This window comes from Poecilia latipinna, unplaced genomic scaffold, assembly GCF_001443285.1.
Source record: "Poecilia latipinna isolate Pla-1442-1.1 unplaced genomic scaffold, P_latipinna-1.0 Scaffold1631, whole genome shotgun sequence".
Lineage (NCBI taxonomy): Eukaryota > Metazoa > Chordata > Actinopteri > Cyprinodontiformes > Poeciliidae > Poecilia > Poecilia latipinna.
In genome coordinates this window covers 288,268-302,535 of record NW_015114247.1, presented here as the reverse complement: position 1 = coordinate 302,535, position 14,268 = coordinate 288,268, and the positions used below count along the sequence as shown (strand labels likewise).

The following is a 14,268-nucleotide window of genomic DNA, read 5'->3' as shown; positions in this document are numbered from 1 at the left end:
TTAATGTGGGGGGAAAAGCGGTTAGGTTTTTTTTAAAAAAAAAAAAAAAAAAAAAAAAGATTTATATGTTAAAGCTTTCTCTTTGTCCTTTTTTGGGGGAATAAATCTGCCAGAGCGAGGTAGAAAAGTAGTAATGTTATTCAACAGGATATTTGTGGCACATAAAAAGTAAAAATAAAAGAATAACGGGGACCTGTCTGCTGTCTCTCGCGGACATCAAACGGTGAATTTTAAGCTCACGTGGAGGTGGGGGGAGGGGGAGGGTTCGGCCCAATATACCTCCGATTGCCATGAAAGCAGAACCTCGCTGCGTGAATGTGCAGCATATCCTGTACTACCGGGAGCTGGGAGACAGATGCTGGATGTGCAGCGGGGGAAGCAAAGCGGAGTCAGATGGGACAGACACTCTTTGATGAGCTGCGGTTGTCAGGGCTAAAGTCACGACTGGCTTAGCAAAGGAGGAGTGAGGAGAACTGGGAGGCAGAAACCGAACAGGCACTGGATGGACGTGAGCAAATATAGGCATAAAATATTATGCCTGATTAAAAACCGGTTTTCAGTTGGTTTAATACCTGGAAACCCAGCTGAATCCCTCCTCGAATTTGGATGTCAGAATTAAAACTAATAAATCTGATCGAGCTAATGGCATGAAATAGACTCAATCGCTGTTAATATTTCATCTCGGAGATTTCCAGCCCATCCGTGACGTGCTCCCCCAAATTGCATTTGAGCTTGGAGGCCGTCCACGTCGCTCCACCACGTAGCCTATATGCGCCCAGGCGAAATTATCCCCGCTGAAATTTAACTCCGCCGGAATGACTGCAGCCACGGTTCCTGCAAAGGCCATGTTTATGACTATTACGGATTTAATTACTACTATTCACTTTTATTCATCCATGAACTTGTTAGTTGATCTTTTGAGAATGTTTGACAATGCGAACCATATTTCTGGTGTTTGAGGCACGGCGAGAGGGGGGGAGTGTAATTCAATCACTTTTTTTTTTTTTTAAACATCCTCCACCTCATCCTCACGACGAGGTGCTAGATGCATCTCACCGTTTTCAGACTACATATATATGTTCACATATATTCTTGGCCATCAAGCTATTTAAAACAAGAAACCACTTTTTTGAGCTTTGAAACATAACCTTTTTTTATTATTATTATTTCAATATTGAAGCCAAGTTCAACTTTACAACATGAAAACAAACTGCAAAACCCCCTCACAGGATCCAAATAAACTAACATCTGTGCCTCCAAGTAGTCTAATTTATTTTTGAAAGAGGCCTGCAGTATCAAAGGCCTTTGTCTCAATGACTCTGAGCAATAAAAGCCTGTTTGGGAGCAGCGGGGGGAAAAAAGAGAAAAGAGAGAGAGAGAGAGAACACAGAATGGTAATACACATGCCGCTGTGTGATGTGGCACTTAGAAAAGTCTCGCTGGGAGACTGATGGGTAATTAGACTGGGAGGGTGTGTGGTGGTAGATGGCTGCGATGAAGAGCCTCACGGAGGGTAGAGGATGCCCTCTAGTAGAGGTGAGAGGGGCAGCATCCTCACTTAAAATCAAATTAATAAATAAATAGTGTAACATCGATATGTGGATGTAAAGATGCCTGTCCTTTTTTTTTTACAGTAATGGTTAATGTATTTATTTTTCATTTATTTTGATGATGTTTACAGTAAAGATGAGAGGAGCAGCATTCTCATGTAACATTAAACTAAAAGTAATAATTATAATTTTCTTCTTTGTTTTACTTTTTTATGCCTACTGTGTTGATGTGAATATTAGATTTGTGTTTTTGCTGGATTATATATATATATATATATATATATATTTATTCTGTTTATTCATTTTCTTGATTTTTTTGTAGTTTTCAACAAACAGCATCAGCACTTATATTTAAGTATATATACATATATTTTTCTTATGCTTGTTTAATGTTGATGTGTGGGTGTAAAGGTGCAGTTGGTGTTTTTCCAAATTAGATCTCATTCCACTGATCATTTAATGGCCTGTTTTTATTTTTATTATTATTTATTTATTTTTTCTTTATCAATTTGTGTCTTTCCTATTTAATTTTATTCTTACATTTCAAGCTAGATAATTTTAACAGGATGCTGTAGCAATTGTAGTGCAATATTGAAATGCATATTTCTAATTTAAATAAAAAAAAGTGATCTAAAAGCCCTTTTCAAACCGAAAAACATGGCCTCTGGGTGATTTGCTGTGATGTTATTGTCACTATGTTGTTAGCTACAATTCTTATGAAGTTTATTTTATTTAACCCAACACTGCTGTGTATCTGAGTCACTCTATTATCGTGTTTCCTTTCTAGCGTGTCAATGAAGTGGGGGGGAACCCCCCCCGCCCCCAAAATGTCAGACAATTAATGAGATTCAGAACATTTTTCTTCGTCTTCTTCTTCTCCTCTTGTTCCTGCCGAAAGAAATTAAACATGATTAAAATAACTTGTAATTTTTTTTTTTTTTTTAGAATATTATTGTAAACTCGGGCGTAATATATAATTTAAAAAAAAATAACGTAAGGTTTCATCTTTCGGCGTTGTGTGCATGTGGTTTCGTTTTCTTCTAATGAAACACGTATGTAATTGATTTAGCTCATCGTGTGCGGCCCGAAAAACCGGTTAAGTTTTATAATTCGAATGACTTTTGTAGACTCGGTTGGCTGCTGGATGGAGAGTTGGTTGGTGGGGGGGGGGAACGGGGGGGGGCTTAAAGGTAGAATACCTGCTGCAGCTAAACCTCGGCTTACACCTGCGCAGCAGCTCTCCCCTGCGCCCGAAGTGAAACCCTACTCCTGCGCGTCCTACCTGACTCACCGCTCTCCGGTGACTCAGTGGCTCCGGCCCTTGATGGGAGCTCAGTCCGAGACGCTGCTGTTAGGCGCACATTGTCGAGCGCCGTAACTCAACACGGTCTGACTGGAAATGACCACCTCCGACGTCAGGAGCGCGCTGCCAGGTCCACGGGAACGGTGACATGACATGTCGGTACGTATACGGTTTACACGCGCGCCGCGTAACCCTCTCGTGTGTGGGGGGGAGGGGGAGGGGGTGTAAGAGCGCAGAGACGACGCTGAACAAAAAACGATTGTCCGTGTTGTGTGGGTGTGGGGGGGCAGAGCGCATTAGAGGCGTGATAGATCGCGGCGCAGAGCGGAGGGAGCGGATCTGACTCCAGACACCACGTGTTGGAGTCGCATCAGCGCAATAATTGCCGGGGCGCTCGGGCTATATAAACCACAAAAACGCCTGCGCACGGGGAACCCCGGCCCTCCAAACACTAACCACATTCACGCCCCCAAAAGGGGATTTTTTTTTTTTTTTTTTTTTTTTTCCCTTCCCTCCTCCTTCATCTCACCGGCGATCATTTCTTTTCTCTCTCTCTCTCTCTCTCTGCCTCTCTCTCTTTCTTTTTTCTCCCCTTCCCCAGGCTTTTTAACCCTATATACAAAACCTGCTTCGCGGCCGGAAGACCTCCAGAAAGATTTGTTGAATTTGCAGGCGTCGCGGGATTATAAATAGGCTTGTTAAGTATTGTTGAGGCGTAATCTTTTCACTTTGAAACTTTCCTTTATGTGTACATAGCCTGCGGGTTTCCAGAGCGCCTTTCTGTTTGGCACAAAGACTTCAATGACGCACCTGGAGGAGCGCTTTGACTTTTTTTTTTTTTTAAAGCAAACGAAAGCAGACAAAAACCTTTTAGACCGTCTGGTTTAACTGTATAGCCTAGTTGCGCGCTCGGAGATTTATTTGGTGTTATTACAGTGAGAGCGCGCGCCTGCGTTATGGCACGTGGATTCCTCCCTGGAAAAGCTCTCGATTTAGAAAAAACGCGTCCTTAAAGCTTTTTTTTTCTTCTTCTTTTTTTTCCGCCCGCGGGAGAAAGTCTGCTTTGTAGTCGAGAGAGTTTTAGAGCGCTCAACCGAACCGAGAGGCAGCGAGTGTGAGAGAAAGCGGAGAGAGCCCGACAGAAAGAGAGAGAGAGAGCCCCCCTCTGCAGCGCCTTTCCGCTAATCCACGGTGTTGTGATGCGAATTCCCGTAGATCCCAGCGCCAGCCGGAGGTTCAGTCCGCCGTCCAGCAGCCTCCAGCCGGTCCCAGGGAAGATGAACGACGTGAGCTCCCCGGCCGGCCAGCCGGACGCGGCGGCCGCGGTGCCGAGGCTGCGTCCCCCGCATGAGAACCGCAGCATGGCCGAGATCATCGCCGACCACCCAGCCGAGCTGGTGCGCACCGACAGCCCCAACTTCCTCTGCTCGGTCCTGCCCTCCCACTGGCGGTGCAACAAGACGCTGCCTGTCGCCTTCAAGGTGAGCTCAAAGTGTTTTTGCTGCTCGGTTAGAAGGAATCCCAGTAGGAGCCCCGCAAGTGGCATTCCGCTTTCAACTTTGAGCTTAATGTGTTAAGTTATAAATAGGCCAAAAATGCGTCTTTGAATCCGAACAGATGATTAAATTCCACGTAGGACCTGAACTGATCTGAATTTTGATTCTTTGTAATTTGTTGGACTTGTGGATAAAAATGTTTGTTGTTGTTGTTGTTGTTTTTGTTTGCTATATAAATACACTGAATAAAAGTTGACTTAAACTTATCCAAATGTTTTTAATCCCTCTACATTTGTAATTAATTGGGTTGCTCCAAAATGTATTATAGTCCTTTTTCATTTTGAAATTTGTTAATCATTTTTTAATTAACTGAAAAAGCACCAGTTTCTATAAATGTCACCACAACACTTTATTTTATTTCTATAATTTGTATTATCATCTATGTTAATTTATAAGATAACTCCACTTGTGTTTTTTTTCTTTGTGATTAATAAGTTGATTTTAACTCCTTATGCTTAAAATTGTGCATCAAGAAAATAATTTCTCTGAGGTGGTTTCACAGCTTTAATGCAAAATCTTGAAAAGAAAAAGTAGAAATGTATCACAGGAGCCAAATGTTTTTTTTTATTATTATTATGATTTAAAACAGAAAAGCAACAATTACACCTCTTCGTGTAGTTTTGAATAACAGTTATGATGATCTGCACAGCATTTTGATTTTGATTATTAGACTTTCTTGTGAGCCTATGAAGTGGGCTGGCAGTGTGAAGAAACAGGTGGAGGAGGGGGGTGCAGTAGCTTCAGACAGCCAGAGAAAACTTCCTTCATCCCTGCAGCTTCTTTGGCATTTCATTAAATATGCTTTAGGAAAAGTAAGGTGGCAATGATGGAGTATTTTTAACTGTTTTGTCACAGCAACATTTTGAAAACCTCTGCATGTCTTCACATCAAAAACCTATTTAGTTTTTAATATCATTGACAGCCACTGAAATTATCATATCAAATTTAAATCCTTTAGAAACGTGTCAGAATGAAGAATAACCTTTTTTTTTTTTTGCCGCCTCCATATTTAAACACTCAAACACATCAGGTTTTATTTCAGCTTTTTCAACAAGATTTATTTGGTGTTTTTTACAGTCTAAAAACAAAAATAAATATGCCTCAGAAAAAAAAAAGCAAAAAAAAACAAAAAAAAAAAAAAAACAAGAGGCTCCAGGAATAATGTTTTTAACATTTTATCCTTTTGAAGCCTCGTCACTTATTTTCTCCCCTGATATTCCGCCGATTAAAAAAAAAAAAGAAAGAGAAAAGAAAAAAAAGGAGGCCCTTTTAATTAGGCGGTGTATTACTCAAAGGACAGATCAAAGACCCTCGTCAGTGGAAATGTATAGCTGAGGCTCTGGCTTGGAATTAAACGTGACAACTTTCTGAAATATAAGTGTTATTTCCCCCGTCGTTATTACGAGGGGGCTCTGTAATTATCGCGGGGTTTTGCTCGTCCTCTTTTATCCGCGTCCAAGAAGCTAAATGATAACACAAGGCCTCCACGCTCAAGATGGTTAACATCATAACATTTATCTTATTGTCAGATCGCTTCAGAGGGACAAATTAAAACCCATCCATCAACATGATTTGGAGGAGGATGGCATGATGGGGAAATAATAAAGGAGAGCAGAAAGCCTTCCTCCATTGCTTTATTTTATGTCTCAATATTTTTCAGATTTGAAAAAGTGGTTAAAAAATTTCCTCCCCTTCGTCTCCTCGACAGGTGGTGGCCCTGGGCGACATACCCGACGGGACGGTCGTCACGGTCATGGCGGGCAACGATGAGAACTACTCGGCCGAGCTGCGGAACGCCTCGGGCGTGATGAAGAACCAAGTGGCGCGCTTCAACGACCTTCGCTTCGTGGGCCGCAGCGGCAGAGGTGAGGCCTCAGACTCTCTCGGCGCTCGCTGCCGCAGCCTGCAGGGAGCCATTAGGGCTCAGTGGTGTGGATTAGTGGCCACATTCCCCCAAAGTGGCAACCACATAATGATCTCCCTAACTCCAGGGGCTAAATCCCACAGCCCATATCCTTAAGAGAGGCCAATAACGTCGCTTCTGCAAGCTCAAGACGCGGCTCCTTTAGAGTTAATTATCCACAATAAGCAGGCGATGCTTCTTGAAATCCAAAATATTTCATGTTTTTATTTATTTATTCTAATAAAGAAGCCGTTTTCCATTTTTTTCCCCTTTCACCTTGCATAACCTCGGCTTGGTTCAGGTCCGTAAACATGCTGGGTAGTGTTGCGTCCCCCCCGCCCCCCTCGGCACCCTCCAGGCCCCCCGTGGCTGATCGTTCTCTGCCCACATCCTCGGGCTGCCGGAGTGAAACAAACTCCTGTTCGGTCCAATAACATTCCTGGAATGCTTGGCATCACCAGGCGACAATTCAGATCTCTCGCTGCTCCCATCGCTCATTAGTAAATCATCGTATTTGCAAGTCGTGACGCTTGGCACTCGCCGCTTGCTCCCAGCCGTTCCCCGTTTCTCTGGAACACTCCGTTCGTTTTTTTTCCCTTTTGAATCTCCCCGCCCTCCTCCCCCGGTTAAAGCGATCGCAACAGGTAGCTGTCGGTTAAAAACAAAAACAAACAAACGGGTCGATGAGCGTAGAGGGGTCGCGTGGACGCCCGCGACCGGTTGCCACGGAAACCTTTCCTCGTGCGGCTTTTGCTGAGACACAGAATCTCGCAACAGGAAGTGACACAGGAGCCAGGAGGGTGGATCGGAATACGAGGTGTCTGAAATGAATACCCTCCGGTGACAGATAAGTACAAACGGAGAGAACTGATAGCATGTTAGATAGCTAAAAGTCACGGCCAGAGAGGGAGCCGGAGCCAGGCGGGGGCGGACGGGGATCGATAATTACAGGCCTGATGCGGACGACGATAGCGTGGACGCATGGGGCAGGTTATTCAGAGAGGAATCAGATACTCCTGACAAGATCTTTGGACTTAATGGTGTTCCACAGGAATTGGCTAATAATAGGAGCGCCGATACTGCATTCACATCCCTTTGACGTTTTCACACGAGCGCAACACAACTACAGGCTGCAGTGTGCTTCTTCTGTGATGAGACATGAGGTGTGGCTTAATAAAGTGGGAATCACATCTGGAAAGTGCGGCATGCTTATTTTGCATCCACCTTTCACTGCAGTCACAGCTGCCAGTCTTCTGGGAGAATAAATGTCTCCACCGGCAATCCCTGCCTGTAGAAGGAAGATGGGAAGGAGAGCACCTGTGGACGGCCATTTTTGAATCTCAGTCGGGTCAAGGTGTGGATGTGTTATATGTTCATGTAACACATGAAAATGCTGCGATCTGAACCCATCTCTGAAGCTCTGGCTGTATGTTTAGGGTCATCACTATGCATAAGCTTCCTGCCTTGTCCAGGATAGTCATTTTTTTAGTTCCCTATGTTTGGCTAAAAAACTGCAATTTCTACCTGGAGGCTCAACGATCCGATATTAATATCTGTGTCGGTCTCAGTATTGAAAAAAATTCTATATCGGGTATCGGTGGCGATGCGTCCATTACGTAAAAGCAGATTTGTTCAGTTTAATTCTACGAGTGACGTCACGGTTAACTGTTTATTTTACGTTTTATTTAAAATTCCTAATTGTCTGTGACTGAAGTCTGGGTAAGGAAAAAAATGTTCTTCAGAAAAACCAGGGCCAGTTCAGCACCAAAGTGAAGACTTTCACCATCCAGAGGGACAAAAGAGAGAAAACCACAATCGTTTTAATTCGTCACGCGATCGATTGATTTATTGTTCATGGCGACAGGCCTACATGTTGATTACAGGATGATGGCGACGTTTTCATCTCCCTCTCCCCCCCCATCACACCTCCGTGGAGGTATGTGGGTCACCTGTCGCCGCTGCTATCTGCCCGGTCCATCTCTTTGAGAGCCATGTTTACTGAGGTTGTAAAGTGGAAGAGAGAGGGGAGGGTCCGTGCGCCCAGACGGCTGCGAGTGAATGGACAGCTGCTCCCTCTCCTCCGTCCCTCCCTCCCTCTCCCCTCTTTCCCGTTTCCCACTTGCAGCCACGCTTGCGCAGCACGTCTGCATACCTCAGAAGTTAGTGTAGCTGCTGACTTGGCTGTTGTGATATGATTCACAGCATTCCTCGTGCATGAACATGGGAATACACGCGCTTGCACAGACAAGCACTCAACCCCAAGGCAACAACTGCTGGGGATTATCAAGAAAGGAAGTGACTATTAAAATGCCTCTCGCCGTCCCACACAGCAGTAGAGATTCTTGATAACGAGATGCTGGCTGCTGCGACGCAACTCCACAAAACTAAACTGAGCACTTAACTAAACAGAGCTGATTTAATGTTGTTATTTTGTTATCGTTCTCTTTAGGCCAACATCTCCTTGTAACATGATCGCTGTGACACTCGTGACTTAGGAATGGTTTTAGAGATAAATGCCAGACATTGTCTTTGCAGATGGCATATCCTTTGATCTTCTTTGATGTCACCACAGGCAAGAGCTTCACACTGACAATCACGGTATTCACCAACCCACCGCAAGTGGCCACGTACCACCGAGCCATAAAGGTCACCGTGGACGGACCGCGTGAGCCCAGGAGTGAGTACCGATGCATGCATGCACTCGCAGCACAGTAAGGGAGCATGCCAGAGCGCGCGAAAAACATTTCTTCCAGTTGAGTTTGTCTTAAGAAAGATGTGAGTGACAAGACAGGAAATCAAAATTGAAAGGTATTTAAAAATAAATAAATAAATAAAAGCTTATATTATATTTCCCACAGTTTAAAGTTTGAGTGCAAGAACAGATTGTGGATCTGCTTTTAAATCTGAAAGGGGGAATTGCTGATTTCTTTTTCCCATCTGATACTTGGTGAAATTATTAGGAATAGTTCTCTTACTCGTGATCAGATGTCATGTCGCAGTTAAATTTTGGAAAAATAGTCGTATTTGCATATAAAGGTTGCTTCTTCTCAATGTGATCTCTTCAGTTGGATAGTTTGCAGGTATGACAATGAATACCTGCAATGTTCTGATGGTAAAATTGACAGAATCTGAATCAGTTTTTTGAGGCGTTAAAACAGTCCTACATCTCTCCCATTGAAACATGAATCAGATAGAAATTGCAGAAAATTTGTCATTGCAAGTGTACGCTGTTTTTTTTGTTATTGTTTTTTGGTTTGATCAGCTTGGACCTGCATCATCTTCCCTATCATCTTCCACCTTCCCTGCATGTCTCTGAGAATATCTTTGAACAAAATTCATCTGATGCAAATTCACCATGAAATCCAAACATCAGGATTGGGGTTGCTCAATATGTTTCCAAATGTTCTCACCCGTTTTACAACAATCAGATGCCAAAATCAACTAAGCTGTAGTCCCCAAGTCTTGACTGGCTATTAGCCTTCCACCACTCTGACAGTTTCTTCTCTTATCACCACTTCTCAGTCCCCTGCTTTAGATTTTCGCAATAATAATAATAATAAAAAAAAAACAGCAAATGCAAAGCTTTATAAGCCGATATCAACAATCTAGACTTTCACAGGAGACATCTGTTAGGTTGCAGCTGTGCTTAGATGCTGATCATTTTACTCTCTCAAAAAAAAAAAGGGTGAAGGAATGAAAATGGTATTTTTGTTGGTTTCGCATACAAATGTTCCCGGGGTGGGACGAGGGTGGGTGGGTGGGGGGGGGTCCTCTGCAGCGGTGTTTCCCAATGCTCGTCCTCTTGGCACACTGCCCTGCATGTTGTAGGTGTTTCCCTGCTTCAGCGCACCGGAGTGTTATTTATGGCTGATTAACAACGTTTTACTGAACTGCAATCATCTGAATTAGGCATGTTTCAGCAAGGAAACGTGTAAAACATGCAGGCCAGTGTGCCTTGACGGCCAGGGTTGGGAAACACCAGACTCTGCAGGACATTCCGTACCAAGAATGCGTCATTTTATACGAGCCAAGGTGTGTTCGCTATATCCTACCTGATAATTTAAAGTGTGTATTATTATTATTATTATTATACTCAGTGTTGGCTGTAAGACAGTGATTACTGTGGTTGTGTGATTTAAGTTAATACTTCACAAGAAGAAGGTCGTTTGGTATCATTTGGGTTTGACCAAAGACGATTTATCTGTCATGTTTCAAGTCAAACCAGGATGAATGAAAATAGGGTACGATGTCTTTAAAGGTTATTAACATAATGCTATATTATGTAAATATAGTATTTCATTTTTATGGCTATTTCCTTCTATTATTCAGGAAATTATGTAACTACAAAGATAGACAAATTGATGGTTTGACTGCATGAACTTGAAGTAGTATAGAAATGGAAGTAGGAAGCAATGAAGTAGCAATGTACGGGTAAAAATGGGTTCAGCAATTAAAGTTGTAGTTCAGTTTGAGTCGTTAAATTTCTAAAAAGGAAATTTAGAAAGAGAGAAGGAGGAGAGGAAAAAGGCTAGCGGTACGATACGTGACATTGTTTGAACTAATTGTGACAATTTAGAGAATTGACACACGACGCGGCATTAGTGGCTTACGAACGTCTACATTTTGCAAGAGGCTTTTGCTTCTCATGGTTTCCTCAATTGGACAACATTCTTGTTACTCTGCTAAATTATCCAATCAACTATAATGTTACTTTAATCTGGATCATTCTTTAAAAAGCCTCTTTATTTAGCCACAGGTTGTCGCTAAATCCAAATGTTTACGCCACTCCCAGAAAACTGATTCATATGGTTGATGGGAAGACATTTAGTTGGAAGAACAACTATAAACTTAACAAACTTGTGAGTGGAGACATAAAATACACTAATATAGTGTGAGTAGTTTTGGTGTTCCTTGAAACAGCTCAAGTCAACTGGATCCTTAGTCGCAAGCTGACAAGCTATCAGCCTTTCTACGTTTGCTTCCGGTTCTGATAAAAACTCCACTGGAACTTGAACAAATCCTTTAAGAGCCAAAGCATTTCCTCTAGTTTTCACAAACTGAACTGTTTGATGTTGAAAACAACAGCTGCGCTTTAACTAAACCGTAGAAGTGGCCCAACGGCTAAAAGCTAAAGCTAATCGACGGGAGACACTAAGGTATTTCAGCTGAAAAGTTCTGACATGCACAAGCCGACAAGCGATAGGAAGTTAAATAAAGGCGAACCAATGTTCAGTTTCCTGTCTTACATAAACGTGAGACAAAGTATTCCTGAAAGGGTAGCAGAGTGCTAGCATCAGCTTCTTTTAATGGCCCACATAAAAACAACTGAGGAGGAAAAAAAAAAAACTTTACTGTAGACAACAGTGCCAACTGGTCTGGCATGCAGCTGTTTCCACAACCCTCCTCCCTATTCATAAAAAAAAAAAAAAAAAACGATATTCTCATCTCAAGGCGTCTCAGGGAACAATATCACATCACAAACAATCCACCCACCCACCCAGCCAGCCTGCACGGTCACATATGGCACCAGGACACAGAGGAGCCAGGAGACAGTAGGATTACTACCACCATCACTCAGCGTTGTAGGAAACCGGCGTTCGGTGCCAGAAAAACGCCTCACGCAGACCCGACAGTCAGCACTGCGCAGACATGGCGCCCCGAGACAAAGGCACATGCTTGTCCTGGAAGCGCGCATGCTCTCACAATCACGCCCACTTCATTTCCCCCACCACCGCCGCCGCCGCCACCACCTCCCTTTCGCACCAGTGTTTGATCAAAAGCATTTCCTGTGCATCTGCTGTCCCCCGTCAGAGGACTTTCAAACAAGTCCCATTACTCGGTGGCGAGCAGATGGGAGTCGGAACTGAGTTTGTTTAGGAAAACCAGAGCCGAGTTAAAGAGACGCGAGCAACTGCACAGGAGGACTCCGAGTTTTACTTATTGTGAGAAAGGGGGACAAAAAGTTATTCAAATCTTAATTATACCGTGCATCGTCTTGCAAAAGTATACAAACCCCTTAGATTTTTTTTCACATTTTGTCAAGTTTTAGTCAAAAACTTCTGCGTTTGCAGGGATTTTATCTGATGCACCCATACGTAGTTGTGCATAACTGCGAAACGGGAGAAAACAATTCACAAACAAAATGTGGCGTGCATCTCGATGCATCCTCTGAGTCAGTCCCACTGCTTGCTTCAGTTGCAGCTGCAAGTGAGTTGGACTAAAACCCTATCAAAAGTAGCTCAAATTGTTGAACATCTGAACATAAAACTTTTAGTTGTACCAAAGATTCTACTTTATGGAAATGTTTGGATCTAGCCAGCAGAGATTCAACTCTATTTCAGCCTCTAACTGTTTTTTTTTTTTTTTTCTGTGTTGACCTTTATTACTTACTTCCCTCCACTGCTGAAAAAAGGAATCCCCACAGCATAATGCTCCCACCGCCTTGTTTTCCCGTGGGGGCGGTGTGTTCAGAGTGACGCGCAGCATTAGTTTCCAGCCACACACAGCGTTTTGCATGCAGGCCAAGAAGCAGAACTGTGGTCTTTTCTGAATGCTGCCCGGTCCCCTACATCGTTTCTGGCAAACACTAACGGGACTTCTTATGGCTTACTTTCTGCAGTGGCTCTCTTTTTACCACAGGATATATCCAGTTCATGACTGACTGCGCTAGGTTTGTAGTTGTGCCCGTACTCCTTTCATTTCTGGATGATGGATCAGTGCAGCATTAGTTGTTCAGATTTTCGTTTGTGCTGTAGCTCTGTTTTAAACATTTCCATTACTTCCTCCCTGGCCTGTCGGGTGTTTTTCTGCCCTCATGATGTTGTTTGATCACAAATGTTCACTAATAAAGTCTTGAGGACTTTGGAGAACATTCATATAGAAATGCAGGATGTTTTCATACCTGATAGTTTGGCAGACTCGGTTCAAATGGGGACCAAAGCTGCTGCATTTTGAGCCAGTGAGGTTCATTTTCACACTGCACTGTGTGAAACCAACTAAACCCTTTGAGCAACGTGTTCCCCCACTCGCCTGTGGCGGCACTGCACCAAGAAACACTGAAGGAAACAACATGAAAACCTCTGAAGAAGACACAAGTGCAACTTCCTTCTCCACGAAATACAAAACGAAAATGGAGTAGAGTCAGATTTTAGCGGCTGTGGGATTTCTTGTTTGTCTTTGTTAAAAGATTTCTCCCGCTAGTGCTAGTATCTCGTGTTTGTTTTGGCTGTGTTTACCCAGAATGCCCTGCGGCGTACTCCACTTCCTGCTTTTTGAGCGGTCTCCGGTTCGTTTGGCGTTTACGTTAAACAATCAAACCTCACGCCAGAATTCACTTCAACCGGACCCAGACCTCGGCTTTTAGGCGAACCAGAGCTCACGTCTTTGGTCCGCATCAGAACTCGATTGCAGACTTTCCAGGTAAAAGGACTGGAGTTCGATTAAAACGGGCTAAACAGAGCTGGTGTGAATGCACCCTCAGTTATACAAACCTGGGCTGATCTGAAGCGATTTGGTTGAACTGGATTTTGTTCAGGTGTGTCATTGTGAAATGGGCTGAATTTATTTTAACACACAGTTTTAGATGTTACCTTGTGTTTAGAAAATACAATAAAAGTCCCAATAAAATGCATCAAAATTAGTGGTTGTAATGTGACTAAAATGTGAAAGACTTTAGCTTTTAAGAGTATGAGTCTTTTTGCGAGGCTCTGTAATTGAATCATAAAGACTGTCATCTCACATAACCCCTGAACCTCTTTGCTTTGCTGTTAAGTGGTCAGAATTACCCCGGTGGTATAATTTACCCAGAACTAAAGCCAGAACACGTATCCCTCTCAGGGGTCATTACGCTGAGGTCTAAGGGTGGCAAAACACACATGTGCCCTCTCCCCTGCCGCCTCCTCCCTGCCCCCTGCCCTCTTTTTTTTTTTTTTTTTTTTTAAAGTTTTTTTCCCCCGC

At 43.3% G+C, this 14,268-nt stretch overlaps 1 protein-coding gene across 5 annotated transcripts in view; it reads left to right on the top strand.

Annotated features, from left to right (window-relative positions):
* Positions 1 to 14,268, top strand: part of LOC106964170 (RUNX family transcription factor 2) — a 70,577-nt gene that overhangs the window by 24,514 nt on the left and 31,795 nt on the right. For 3 of the 5 annotated variants that reach the window (XM_015059512.1, XM_015059509.1, XM_015059510.1), the window contains 3 exons: positions 4,069 to 4,334; positions 6,118 to 6,274; positions 8,885 to 8,989. In XM_015059512.1, coding sequence (XP_014914998.1) covers positions 4,069 to 4,334; positions 6,118 to 6,274; positions 8,885 to 8,989 — 528 coding nt within the window. Of the gene's footprint in view, positions 1 to 2,784; positions 3,013 to 3,050; positions 4,335 to 6,117; positions 6,275 to 8,884; positions 8,990 to 14,268 lie in introns of those variants that run through there. The other 2 variants (XM_015059511.1, XM_015059513.1) reach the window with 2 other exon arrangements.